At 51.6% G+C, this 13,088-nt stretch overlaps 4 protein-coding genes across 4 annotated transcripts; 2 read left to right on the top strand and 2 right to left on the bottom strand.

Annotated features, from left to right (window-relative positions):
- Positions 1–45: 45 nt before the first annotated feature.
- Positions 46–6,394, bottom strand: BO94DRAFT_503431 (cellular morphogenesis regulator DopA). The gene is made up of 7 exons (XM_025609472.1): positions 6,059–6,394; positions 5,870–5,994; positions 5,665–5,814; positions 3,362–5,598; positions 3,031–3,260; positions 1,514–2,979; positions 46–1,464 (listed from the first exon to the last, which is right to left on the bottom strand). Exons 1-7 carry the CDS (start codon positions 6,147–6,149, stop codon positions 205–207), a joined length of 5,559 nt encoding a protein of 1,852 aa, XP_025462106.1. The 5' UTR covers positions 6,150–6,394; the 3' UTR covers positions 46–204.
- On the top strand, positions 6,246–8,851 carry BO94DRAFT_303699 (guanine nucleotide exchange factor MON1). The gene is made up of 5 exons (XM_025606765.1): positions 6,246–7,191; positions 7,250–8,112; positions 8,175–8,356; positions 8,435–8,669; positions 8,727–8,851. The coding sequence occupies exons 1-5, from the start codon at positions 6,582–6,584 to the stop codon at positions 8,733–8,735; spliced, it is 1,899 nt and encodes a 632-aa protein (XP_025462107.1). The 5' UTR covers positions 6,246–6,581; the 3' UTR covers positions 8,736–8,851.
- On the bottom strand, positions 8,780–11,045 carry BO94DRAFT_527833 (proline iminopeptidase). The gene is made up of 9 exons (XM_025610401.1): positions 10,743–11,045; positions 10,437–10,681; positions 10,142–10,386; positions 9,983–10,068; positions 9,766–9,930; positions 9,691–9,711; positions 9,502–9,640; positions 9,341–9,437; positions 8,780–9,278 (listed from the first exon to the last, which is right to left on the bottom strand). The coding sequence occupies exons 1-9, from the start codon at positions 10,783–10,785 to the stop codon at positions 8,967–8,969; spliced, it is 1,353 nt and encodes a 450-aa protein (XP_025462108.1). The 5' UTR covers positions 10,786–11,045; the 3' UTR covers positions 8,780–8,966.
- On the top strand, positions 10,976–13,008 carry BO94DRAFT_527836 (pyridoxal phosphate-dependent decarboxylase family protein). Its single transcript, XM_025610402.1, has 2 exons — positions 10,976–11,342; positions 11,394–13,008. The coding sequence occupies exon 2, from the start codon at positions 11,415–11,417 to the stop codon at positions 12,933–12,935; it is 1,521 nt and encodes a 506-aa protein (XP_025462109.1). The 5' UTR covers positions 10,976–11,342; positions 11,394–11,414; the 3' UTR covers positions 12,936–13,008.
- Positions 13,009–13,088: the final 80 nt, after the last annotated feature.

The following is a 13,088-nucleotide window of genomic DNA, read 5'->3' on the forward strand; positions in this document are numbered from 1 at the left end:
ACACTACTTTCAGATGATGCTACTGGACTCGTCCATGATGGCAACCGGATCGATAATTACCAGACGCCCAAAAGCAACGCTGAAATGGTCAAGTCTATCTAGTACAGAGACTGCAGATCGTGCAACTGACCTCGGAGGTGGCATGCAGGCATTGGGTATTATACAAGAGCTCGCTAGATAACCGGGAACAAATGGACTACGCTGTTAATTAGCCATCGTACTTTCATTGAACAGATCCGCCAACAAGTCGTCGCGGCAGACATCCAACCGCGGATGGCCCATGCTATACGTGCTCTCGAAAGCATGAATACTGAGCTGATCGAAGAATGGCCGAAGCACGCGTTCAACAATCTCATCCTTCGCTGTTTCACGGATCCAGTCAGCCGTCAAGCTTGGCTGCTTCCCTCCATGGCTGTCGGTGGTCTCCCCGAGCCCATCTGATGAGGCGGACCCGCGTGCACCCAAACTCTGTGATATTTCGTCGGCGAGTGCCAAAGGTTCGAATCGCTCCGGAGGGTAGACTGCATCAATGGTATCGGTTACATACAGCCATTCGAGGAGTTGGAAGTCATCCGGCGCTAGGATGAGCAGTGTATCGAGAAGCTTGCACGCCTGAAGCAGCGCGTATGGGTTGTACACTTCCTGCTGCTGTCCGAGTGGCACCGATGAGATGGCTTCTTGGAGCTCGGAGTTAATCAACGGCCAGAATGTGGTCAGAGTCGTGGATGTGCTCTTGAGTGCTAGGGCTCGAAGAACCATAAAGACCTCCGACCGGGTCGTAGACGATGGGGACGATGAGCTGGTCGCTCCCAAGAGATCTTCCAATTTCTGAAGGAGCGCAGGCAGCTCCGTAATGAAGTATTCATTGCTGGCGGACAGAATAAGGAGGCTTATCCTACGGAGATTCAACTGTGCCTTTCGATCAGCCTCGAGACGGGCGGCAGAAGCTCCAACGCCAAACATGATGCCCGCAGTACTCGGCGGAGTGAGTCGAGCCATCAGCTCTGAGAACCGATCCTTGTCTGCAAGCACCCATTGCCGCAGAAGGTTCATCCAGCCGTCTTTCACAAGATCCATCTGCATCCCGAAGAACCTTGGGTCATTGAAGGCGTCGGATACATCCTTCCTCCAAACCTTGGAGGCAACCGGTATCTTGGCTATGTGCTGGAGCAGGACCATGAAGTTCCGGCTCACGTTGTTCGGGAAGAGGCGTGAGCGGAAGAGAGGCCCAACTACATTGGTGGAAATCCCCGACACCGCTGTGTTGATGCGGTCCGACTCCCCCAGGGTGGTCGTGAAGGCGGGCATCGAGGCGGCAAGAATGCTGAGCATGTCATCCGGCCCAACATGTGGCACTGACGCACTGTCATAGTCGATTGATGCCCGACCAAGAAGTGCCGACTCCGGCGAAAGACCCAGGGGCTTGCTGGTGAATATTGCCGTCAGCAGACGGAGTAGTACATCCTGCGTGTTGTTAGCATAATCACATCAGAACCAGCCTGGGAAGACAAACCCCAAGCTCCTTTCTCATCCGCCGATCTTCTCCAAAACTTGTATTTTCCAACTTCGCTCCAAGGATCCCAGCAAATTCCACTAACCGTGGAAGGATCTGCCTATGCGGAAAAGGGTTGCTCAGAACATCCCGTAGAAACGTCGTACAATCTGCCCAAATCTCATCGAGGACATCATCATCGAGTGATCGAGCATAGGTCACTAGGAAACCTGCCAGTTCAGATTCCGTCAGACTTGCGGTTAAGGTGGACTTGCGGCCAGGATCCAATGCGGCAGGGTTTGTCCGCGTGTAGATGGAGTTGAAGACAGCTGGGATGGTGATCTTTGGTCGAGATCCGTCCAGGGTATGAAGCAGGCTAATGATCAGGGACGAAGTATCGGGGTCGGATTTGGTCCACACCTCCACCGCGGTCTCAAGACACTCGAGCGCCTCGGCCGTGAAAAGGTGTTCAAGAATTCGACGCGATCGATTCCTCATGCGGAGAGATGTGTATTGGAATGAGGCCAGAGATTCCGGGTCTTGGGGAAGGGTGCTGCGCTCTACCGCGCCCCATGACCAGATCGAAAAGCAAAGTCTCACGGCGTCTTGGAAGCAAAGCAAAACGGTAAGTCGGTTATTCGCTGCACTGGATCGAGTATGACTCGCTTCAGATGCAAAGACACCCGACACCATGTTTCCAAAGAACCCATGATTCTGGTCCGGGCTTTTGGCGGCCGGCACATTGGCTTCTTCCACTAGCAGACGCTCGTGGGCAGTTGCAATGCATGTTTCGAGACCAGTGAGTAAAGCGATTGTGGCGTGCTCAGAACGATCCTCAGGCCAACCCTCGGTACGCTTGAATGATAGCTGTAGGCTCGCATATGCTAGTTGGATTTCCTTGCAAAAACATTCCACCAACATCAAGAGGATTTGGAAGATCGATCCCGTATACAGCGGAAGCACTTCACAAAGCAATACGGTCCACCTCTCCACTATTTCTCTGGAATTGGGGGAGCTTATGCCCTTGAGAAGGCATTCAAGAAGCTGCTGAGGGGGTTGAGGAAGAAGAGGCATTATAGGCGTCCTATCTGGTTTGTCGCTTGTGAAAGACAAGATGGAAGGACTAGTCAGACGCTCCCGGGACCCGACTCTTTGATGCTTTGGCCGTGGTGGGGGAGGTGGAAGGTATGCCTGAGCGAACCGAACCTTTAACGCCGCGAGAAGAGTGTCAATTAGTGCCGCTTGAATGGCGACACTGCCGCCTTTATCGAGCACACTGGAGAGCCGATCAACTAAGAACGAGTCAATCCCCGACTCAGCCACTTCTTCGGCTCCAGGACCCAGTAGAAGCTGGCGCATGACAAGCAGGGCAGTTTGTTGCAGTTTAACCTCCTCCAAACTCTGCGCGGCGGTCGTTGTATGCCCACTAACCACTTTAAGAGATGATTGGAATATGACGGCATGAAGGCTTTGAGCACCAACGTTATCTGCAAATACAGTTAGAAACATGGTCACTGAAAGCTCCTGTTGGAACGAACCTTCTGATGTGGGGCTATCCTTGTGTTTCTCAACTAGGACCAGCGTCTGCGTGAGCAGACTGATCCATCCGTTATGGGCAAGCGTTGATATCAGATTGGAAATTGTCTGCAATAGATAGTTGCACTCTTTGTAATCTTCAGGGGAGATGGTTGGATTCGCAGTGTCTGGCTCCAAGCTATCGGACCGTTGGAAGAGACGGTCAAGTCTCGTAACAACCATACGGAAGACCCTGTAACGTATAAGCACTGTTTGACGAAATGCCTTCACCAGGTACATAGTCAAGGGCAGGGCAGATCAAATGCGGAGAGAAGTGGAGACTATCAAGCTTACTTGTGTATGGAAGACAGATCTTCGAGCCAACGGTGCACGGTCTGAGAAGCCTCATTTACACCCTGATTGAGCAAATCCAAAGCAATGAAGAGAGGGCGCTCAAGCATCGAGGATTGGTATGAGATTCCGGACTGGGGGGAAACATGGAGATGCTTCGGAGGAAGCTCATATGTGCCGTGGTGACTGTGAGCCCAGAGAACAAAATACCGTCCGGCTTGCTCTGCTGACGATACTTGGCGATATCCGCCGGGTACATCAACCATCAAGGAGGCAATGGCAGCCTCAACTAGATGATCCGACCACGAGACAGAATGCAAGTGCCATAAGGAACGAACTGCCTCGACATGAAACTTGGGGTTTAACGGTGAGAGAAATTGCCACAGGCGGCCAACAAGCGCCGGTATCAAGTCGGAGACATCTTCATAGCTGATATAATACCCAGGACTGTGGATAAAGTACATGCTCGTCATGGCGGAAGCGATGGAGGAAATGGCCGAGAAGGAGGCAGTGGACGTCTCGACTTGTTCGGTGCGAACACGGTTGCAAAGTGCTAGGTAAAGGCGCCTATCGCGTAACAACCGTGTCTTCGGGAGTTTCTTCAGCTTTATGATGAGAAGGCTCATTCTTTCGTGTATCTGTGTGGCGTCACCGTGACCATCGAGGGCTTCGATAGCTTGCTCGTAGGCATTCCGAACAATGAGTTCTCCCAGGGGCTTAGGGGCGAAGGGAAGTGGCTGAGGATCCAGGCTGTTTTTGCTTTGTTCATAAAAGGCATGTATCCTGCTTAGGATATCAGAGCCAGCTAAGTCAGAGCTAGAGCTGTCCCCCTTAAGTGTATCTGACTTCATCGAGAAAGCCCTCTCGGTAAGTAGCCCAGTTAAAGAATTCATAACTTTGGATAACCCGCTTGCCACAAGATGTAGCTGATCAGCACTCAGTCTGGGATTCTTTTCTGGGGAGAGATCGCTCGTTTTGATGACGGTAGAAAGAGTCAGTAAGGGTACGTGTGCAAGCACCATGTCTTCTTCGCGCACATTGAAGTTTTCCAGAATAAAATGCGCAAGTTCCAGATTTTTTAGTACTTTTTCGTTTCCAGAAGCTAGGTCATGGGACTTCCAATCAATCAGATAGAGAAGTTCAGAGAAAATGACCCCGCTTTCCACACCGTCAAAGAAAGAGCTGGCACTGCGGAAAACTTCCTCAAACTGGCTTCTGGGCGCTTTCGATTCAAAGGCTTGAACACTTCGCATGATTGGCAAGAAAACCTCTGGTACAATGTAGCCGCCAACTTCCCACCGGTCCATCAATGAAAGAGATATGCGGAATGGCCTTGTCTTTTCCGAAGGTACCTCTGTGTCTCTTTCAATCATACCGAGCAGGCCGTTTACGAGAGGAGTCAGCCCGAATCTACTGAAATACTCGGACTGCGATATTTCCTGGGCATCAGGACCCGGTTGATACGCATTGTCTGATATGGAGTTGCGGACTTCAAATGAAGGCCGGTCGTTCGAAGGTTCTGGGCCGAGGAGCCAGGACCATAACCTCCTGTTCAGGCTCATGTCTCGCCGCGACACAACCCCCACGGCTGCAATTATCAGTCTCTGGAGGTCGTCCTTGGTAATTCGGGATTGCAAGATAGGCGAGCTCAGTGGCAGATGTGTCACAAGCAAATCGAGGAAATTCCGCTGGACAAGCACTTGCTCGTCTGCCAGCCCAGTTGCGAAACACCGAATCAGCAAGCCAGGTTCCGGCAGGATTACTGAATCAGCTGCCACGGAAATGTCATGAGGTAGGTCCGGAGCATCGCTCACATCGCCTTTGCTCGGCCTGCGGTCCGTGATGCCCAGCTTCGGGAGATAGCGGTTCAGATAAGCAAGTACACCTGCACGTCGGCTAGGACTGGTGATGGACGCAAGAAATAGGCACTGCCAGAAGTAATGGCCGCTAGGGCTGGCCTCTTCTCCCTGTTTATACGTATCCATCTTGCTCGCGATGTCGCGAAATTTATTGACGAGTCGCATCGTAGGGTCAAAATCGTCACTTGTTTCCTCCTCCAACCCTGGCAGAAGGGCCAGAATGATGGCCTTTAAAGCCGGTCGAATCGCCCATGGTTCTAGGCTGCATATATATGTCTCCGTCAGAGACAGAAAAAGGGGACGAACGGTAAGTGAAGCAAATGTCAACGTGGGCGCGATTCCGGGGAGATACAAAGGTAGGTCCTGCGACAGTCCTTCCGGCTAAGAGATCAAAGACCAAAGTTAGCGAAGAACGAGCCTGCGGAATAGCATGCGAGCAATGCTGACCTTGATTAGATTGAATATGTATGTATAAACTTCGAGAGCTTTCTGATGAACACCGGACGGCAATGAAGGGTTCAGGCACTGAGAAAGGCGTTTCGCAACCAGTAGTTTATGAGGCACAATAGGGAGGTCCACCGGGTGAGATTGGAGGGCCTGTTGTTCAATTCATTAATAACATGAGACTTCCCTAGTCCATAGACTATCCTACCTTCAGCAGCCGGCTGAGGAACGAAATGTAATCCGCCCATTCCTGCAACGCGGTGTCGAACAACGACAGAGCCCGTTCCACCGTGGTAGCATAGCGACGGTAGTTCTTGTCCTTTTTCAAAGGTTCTAGAGAATCAGAGAGGTAAGCCTTCAGCTGTGCTAGAAGATCGCAGGGCCAGTGGTGACCGACCTTCCTTCCCCCGTAGTCGGGAGCGCGTGAGAGAGCTGTCGGAGCTTGCGGGGGAGTTGGACCTCGGAAACGAGCTCGGATCAAGGCTCATGGTGCGATTGTCGGGTGATCAATACTGTCCTGAAAGTCTGGCTGCGGGTCGCACCTCGTCATATTTTGTGCATCAGGACAGACTGAGTGGGGGGCTGGTTGGCTGGCTGGTTGAGCTGATGATTCGAAAGGGCCAGGCGGCCATGTTTCCGTCTATCTGGCGTCGTCCGCCTGCCCGCCTTGGGGGGAGCTCCGCCGGGAGGCTCCAGTTCGCTCCCCTTCTCTCTGTCCATCAATGCTTGTTTCCTCCACCCGCCGCCCGTCGCATTGCGGCCTGCAACTCCCGCCATGCAGCATGCCCCTCATCAATCCTGTCGAATGGCTCGGTTTATATTCGCTAGCTAGAATATCCGTCGCGACCGACTTGATCTCTAGATGATACCCAGCTAGCGTGACGCATCTCCGGCTGAGACAACCTCCGGTGCGCGTGAGCATGGACTCGACCGATCCCTGTCCGTCGCAGGACGACGCCGGTCATAATACTCCACGGGTGCAGACTCCCACTGATGCCGATCCTATATTATCACCCGCAAAGCCTACAGATTCCCCCGGTAGCGACCGCAGCACGACTCCCGATGAACGACCGCCACCCCTGCCGCCGCGCCCAAACACCTTGGCTCTGTTGGATGAGGGAGGGGCATCTCCCCGGATACCGCGGCAGCCCGCACAACCGTCGCTCCAGTCTAGGGCTACGACGGCCGTGTCTCTCACAGATATTGCCTCCCAGGATGCGGGGAAAGATAGCCTCTCTGTGCGCAACCTACCCGGCGCACTGAAGGCTAAGGCGAGCCTGAGCCAATTGGCCAGCCCAAGGGGAAGTGAGGCTGGCGATACTGCAAGTATTCGGAGCTCCATACCTCAAGGTGACCTAGGCGAGGTCGAAAACGTCTTTGGCGATTTCCTGGCAACAGAGCCTGGGCTTATTCAACAACATAGCACGGGACTTTTGCAATTTCCGGAATTTCAAGCTGATGATGTGGAGGACGACTTCGCAGGCGAATTTGAGCCAGTGGGGGACGTAGGCGAGGAAGGGGAGCATGAGGGTATGCCTGACCTGCGAAGCATAGTCATTAAACTTGCTAACCCGCCATTCCCTCCTAGAGCTGGTTCTCGACAATTGGAAGGCTAAGCGGAAACACTATATCATCCTTTCAGCTGCTGGCAAGCCAATCTGGACACGACATGGTGACGGTGGGCTTATATCAACATATGTTGGCGTCATCCAGACTATCATATCGTTTTATGAAGATGCCAAAGATCATCTAAGCAGCTTTTCCGCCGGAGATACAAAATTTGTGGTGGTTAACAAGGGGCCATTATACCTTGTGGCGATCAGTCGCATGCTTGAAAGCGATACTCAGCTCAAACTTCAATTGGAAGCCCTATATATGCAAATACTGTCTACTTTGACCCTTACATCGTTGTCCCACCTCTTCTCCATCCGTCCTTCTACCGATCTCAAGCGGCCACTCCAAGGGTCGGAGACACTTCTATCAACATTGGCCGATAGCTTTACGAAAGGGTCCCCATCCACTCTACTTTCCGCATTGGAGTGTCTTAAGATTCGCAAATCTCATCGTCAAACAATCAACAACACACTTTTGAAGACCAGAGTTAGCAGCCTTCTTTATGGATTGGTGGTTGCGGGTGGTCGGCTTGTGAATGTAGTGCGGCCTAAGAAGCATTCTTTGCATCCTGGTGATTTGCAGCTACTTTTCAACATGATCTTTGAGGCCGAAGCGGTTAAAGCTGGCGGTGGTGAGAGCTGGATTCCAGTATGCCTGCCAGGTTTCAACAGCAGCGGTTACCTCTACATGTATGTCAGTTTTCTTGATCTCCGGGATGATACTGGAACTACAGCCGATGATACGACCACCAAAGAAAAGTCAGTTGCGATCATTCTCATAAGCGCAAATAAGGAGAGCTTCTTTGAATTGCAAGGAATGCGCGATACATTCGTTGAGGTAGGTACTATTACTTCATGTGGTAGTTAAATGGAGGCTGACATCGCGCTCTTCAATAATAGCAAATGGAGAAGAACGGCAGTCTCAAGATCATCAAGGATGCCGTTGACAAGGGCCGGCCCAACACAACGGACATTGTACCAGGAACAGTTCTGCATCACTTCCTATACAAGTCCCGGGCCAACGTCCAATTTACCATGTCATCGTTTGACCCGGAGTTTTCCTCCATATCCCGACGTCGAAGGTACGTACATGTCTCGGCTGTACTTAGAACGTGCTCTATCATCATTCCAGCACTAATGCATTGGTGTGAATCCTTCAGATTAATGTCTACCTACAACAACCTTCATGCAAGCATCCATGCCAAGCATACCCATGTCAAGATTCACCACTGTGTTTCACAATCCTCAAGCTCTTTTGCATGGGTGACGCCTGTTTTTGAGTTCTATTGCGTGGCGGGTGCCAATGCGAACCGGAACGCGCTTGCCCAGAGCGCAAGCAAGATTATTGAGTGGGTTCATCAAGAGGAGGAGAGACTGTTCATCATTGGCGGTGCGGTGAGTATATAACGTTTTTTGACTCAAGTCGAACTATGCTGACGCGCTTACTACAAGGTATTTTGAGCGACCTTGCCTATATATCCATCATAGACAGTTCATAGACTTTACTTGGAATTGCGCTCTGGTTAAAGACACAATAGTCTAATGACTGTTGACATAGGTTGGAGAGCATGCAATCATTATCACGACATGAATCCACCACAACCCCGTTAATACATTGACATCAATCATCTATACGTAATCTCACTACCACTCTAGTAATCCCAGCCCGACCATGACCATGACCATGACCACTTAGTCAATGGTGTCCTCCCTCAAAGCAAACAGCTGCTGAATAAGCTCATCCGACTTGCTCCGAATCGCATTATGATACATGGCATTCGTAATGAACTGCTTGATGCCCTTGATCTTGGCCGCGGTGTTCTGCGCATGATCATAGTGCACATACATATCGTCAATGTACGTGGCCGCGTAAACAGGGACTTCGTTCTTCGCCAGTTGGGCTTCGTCGTAAAGCGCGGGCCAGTCTTCAGTCGCTGCAAGAATTTCCGCTGCGTCTCTGATCTGGGCGAGCTCTGTATAGGACTCGAACATGTCTTTGTAGACCTGTGGGTGTGTTTATGTTAGTGGATTGTATTTGGTCGTAGGGGGAGACGGGGGTGACTTACCATTTCACCAGTGAAGAGGATCTCGGGCTTGGAGGTGTCGATGTGGAATTCGGGGTTGGATTTGCGGTATCTATCTGCGGACCAGTTTGAGGGTTTTCTGTTATAGGTATGTTAGCAGTTGCTTGTAGAGAGGTAGGGTAGTAGTGAAAGAATGTCCTCACCCCTGGCAGTAGATAGCCTCGTGCAGAATGGCGTAGATGACGTTGTTGTCCATGCCACCGAAACTGTCAATTGAGGTCAAAGTGGGATGGGTGAGGAAGCCGAAGATATCCAGGTCGCTCCAGGCGCGGAGCACGAGATCTGATTCGTATTAGTGAAGGCTGGAGGTATTGATTTCTAGATCACGTTACCATGGATGCTGTCCAGACCACCTGTGGTATGTTAGCATAGATGCCATGAAATGGATATCTCTCAATGCTGCTTACCGTGCATGCCGAACAAGATGCCCAGTTGCTGGAATCGCTCCGGGGTTAGAGTTCCAGTTGGCAGAGCAACTTGGTTGTCGCTCAGATACTGGACAATCTGCTTGACGCGTTCGACGTCTTTGGGGAACTTGGCATAGTATGCCTTGTTTCTTTCGAGGACCTTTTCTTTTGGGAGATTAGATTATGGGCACTAAGTGGATTGGAGTTTGGGACTTACCGTATGTCCGTGCATAAACGGGGTCAGGATTGTCAACAAGGGGAGGAAGTCCGCCACACATGAAGGCCTCGGCCAACCCTTCCGGGCTTGTGGTAACATGCACGGTTAGTTTACTGTCTGGGATAATTCGGGAGATCCTGCGAGGAAGTGCGAACTCACAACAAGGAAAGGTAGGTCACAGCGCAGAACCCTCCAAAGCTCTGGCCGATGATGCTCCATTTCCGCTTGTCCTCGGGGTAATCCGTCATGAGGCAGCGACGAACAGCCTCACAATCGCGTACGATGCTGTCAGCGCGGAAGTTCTTCATATACTCTGCTTGTTTGATAGCATTGCCTTGGCGGGCAAGCGTGCCTGCTGTGATGGTCGAGCTGAGGCCCGTGCCACGTTGGTCGAGGAACAAGACCTATGCAGTCAGAGATGTTCAGCCAGAACAGTTCGAAGGGCAATAGGTACCTGATATCCTTTGTCAAGGACTGATCCAATCCAGCCATACTCTTGCGGGGGGCGACATCCCATGCCGGGACCACCCTGCAAGTACACTAGGTAGGGTAGCTGCTTGTCATCCTTGATGCCCTCATGGGGCTCGGCCGGGGTAATCAGACGACGAACACTCCGGGCGAAAAGTCTCAGAGTGCCATCGGTGGGCTTGCTGTAATTGAGAGGGACATCGAAGAACAGCTCAGCCACCCGAAGCCTGCCTAGACAACCCCACCTGTCAGCCGTGCCTTTTCTTTGTCTGTCCCAGAAGAGCGGACGTACCTGGGATGTTATGGAAGCGCCGATCGATCAATTTAGCCGCCATGATGGTGGCTCGTGAGTATGGCACTGACTCGATGGGATACTCTGGAGAGTGCAGCAAGGAACAACCCCCCGAAGCGATTGAGGTGGCGTGACGGCAAAGTGGCCGGAAAGATGGGATGGTCAGGACGGGTCGCTTTTAGCCCCCGTTGATTCTCATTACGGTATCTGCCAAACTAATACACAGCCAAGCCGACCCGAGATAAGCTTCGCCAACGCTCACAGATTCTCCGCCATCACTACTAACCAACTCCGCTTCGGAGATAACCGCACCTATCAGTTGCTTTGAATCCCTCAAAGCATGGGCAATACCTGGAGTGACACGGCGCAATTATGCTGCCTGCTTACTAGTTGCGCCGGAACGACTCCCACTGGTTCCGCCCGTCAGACTCCCCAAGCCTCGGAGATCCTGCAGCGATCTACACTCCTCTATGCAGCAAGTCCAGCCGGCCCTCTGAGTCAAGCTCAGTAGCCGGCGCCAGCACAGTATAAAGTCTTCATCAACGCGGCTGATAATACTAGCATTGTTCCAAGTCAATGGACATTTGCCTCGTCGCCTAGGTTCGGCACCTGCATCTTGTGGTGTACCTTCGATGACTGACTCATTTCCAGCTCAACCCAAAAAATCACACAATGGAGCTCAAAGATTTCAAGGCAACCTCTCAGGAGCAGGGCCGTCTACACCAAGAACTATGGGAGCTTACTCAAACCTATAAAGTTGGTGGTGTATTGCCCAGTGCCAGTGATTTGTCGAGAGCCAGAGCGTCTTTGCCCGAGTCTCTCACTGATGAAGGGGCGGGGTTTGAAACTACTACACAGCATATCCTGAACGAATTGGTTCCGGCCTTCAACCGCAGCAGCATAAGCCCCAATTATTACGGGTTTGTCACAGGTGGCATTACCCCGGCCGCATTGTTCGCAGACAATCTTGTCTCTGCCTACGATCAGAATGTCCAAGTGCATCTGGCAGAGCACTCGATATCGACGGACGTCGAAGCCACTGCTTTGGGCCTTCTCGCAGACCTCTTACGACTAGACCGGCCTCGTTGGAGCAACGGAACCTTTACCACGGGAGGTACAGCCAGTAATATTCATGGGTTAGCTTGCGGGAGGGAATTTGTCCTCCGGGCTGCTGCAAAGAAGAAGGGCATTGATGTCGAAAGCGTTGGCGAGTATGGCTTGTTTGAACTCATCCACGCCACAGGCCTCTCCGGTATACAAGTTCTCACAACTTTGCCTCACTCTTCGTTAACGAAGGCGGCTGGGATACTTGGAATTGGCCGTGCAAACGTCAAGAGCATGTGTCGGGATGATCATTACCTTCAATTCGATTTGGAGCGGCTTGAAGCTGAACTGGCAAGGTCCGACAAGGCGAGCATCGTGGCTATCTCCTGTGGAGAGGTGAACACCGGACACTTCGCGACATCTAGTTTGGCCGAAATGGAGAGCTTGCGTCGCCTCTGTGACAAATACGGGGCTTGGCTTCATGCTGATGGTGCCTTTGGTATTTTTGGCCGTGTTCTGGAGGGCGCTGAATTTTCCACTATCACCAAAGGATGCGAAGGCTTGGAACTGGCGGATTCTATCGCGGGCGATGCGCATAAACTACTCAACGTGCCATATGATTGTGGCTTCTTCCTTTGTCGCCATCCTGGTGAAGCAGAGAAGGTTTTCCAAAACGCGAATGCGGCTTACTTGACTGGGGGCCAGTCTGGAGCCCCTTCGATACCTTCTCCCCTGAACATTGGAATGGAAAATTCGAGACGGTTCAGAGCTCTGCCAGCATACGCTTCGCTTGTGGCGTATGGTCGAAATGGATATCGGGAAATGCTGCAGAAACAGATTCGACTCAGCAGAAGGATTGCAGGGTGGATCTTTGATCATCCCAAGTACAATGCACTGCCAGAAATGGCCAGTAAGGATGCTCTGCTGGACCACACTTACATCATAGTTCTCCTCAGCGCGAAGGACGAAGAACTGAACAACAACCTAACCAAGAGGATTAACGCAACTTCGAAGATGTGGGTGTCGGGAAGCTCCTGGCAAGGCAGACCGGCTTGTCGGATTGCAATTTCAAACTGGAGAGTCGAGGAAGAGAGAGATTTTGCGCTTGTGACAGATGTCTTGGATAGCGTGGCTGGAGGAAGGTCATAAAGTGTTCGAACTGCGAACCTGATGCCTCATTATTGTACTCATGATAATTATTTTAATTGAAGCCAAACCCGGTGGCACTTAATACTTGCGAGATAAGGGTCTTATCGTCTCTCTTCATTGTTCGTATGATGCTCCTTGTTCCCAATTTGTTGC

The sequence above is a fragment of the Aspergillus sclerotioniger genome (genome assembly GCF_003184525.1).
Source record: "Aspergillus sclerotioniger CBS 115572 chromosome Unknown BO94scaffold_45, whole genome shotgun sequence".
Lineage (NCBI taxonomy): Eukaryota > Fungi > Ascomycota > Eurotiomycetes > Eurotiales > Aspergillaceae > Aspergillus > Aspergillus sclerotioniger.

Coding starts and splice junctions, on each gene's coding strand:
- BO94DRAFT_503431 (XM_025609472.1), bottom strand. CDS start 6,149: ATGAGCCTTGATCCGAGCTCGTTTCCGAGGTCCAACTCCCCCGCAAGC. Junction 3,261..3,361: donor GATCTGTCTTCCATACACAA/GTAAGCTTGATA, acceptor TATACGTTACAG/GGTCTTCCGTATGGTTGTTA. Junction 2,980..3,030: donor GGATAGCCCCACATCAGAAG/GTTCGTTCCAAC, acceptor CTGTATTTGCAG/ATAACGTTGGTGCTCAAAGC.
- BO94DRAFT_303699 (XM_025606765.1), top strand. CDS start 6,582: ATGGACTCGACCGATCCCTGTCCGTCGCAGGACGACGCCGGTCATAAT. Junction 7,192..7,249: donor CGAGGAAGGGGAGCATGAGG/GTATGCCTGACC, acceptor ATTCCCTCCTAG/AGCTGGTTCTCGACAATTGG. Junction 8,357..8,434: donor TCCATATCCCGACGTCGAAG/GTACGTACATGT, acceptor TGAATCCTTCAG/ATTAATGTCTACCTACAACA.
- BO94DRAFT_527833 (XM_025610401.1), bottom strand. CDS start 10,785: ATGGCGGCTAAATTGATCGATCGGCGCTTCCATAACATCCCAG. Junction 9,641..9,690: donor TGGTCTGGACAGCATCCATG/GTAACGTGATCT, acceptor AATACGAATCAG/ATCTCGTGCTCCGCGCCTGG. Junction 9,279..9,340: donor TCCTCTTCACTGGTGAAATG/GTAAGTCACCCC, acceptor ACACACCCACAG/GTCTACAAAGACATGTTCGA.
- BO94DRAFT_527836 (XM_025610402.1), top strand. CDS start 11,415: ATGGAGCTCAAAGATTTCAAGGCAACCTCTCAGGAGCAGGGCCGTCTA.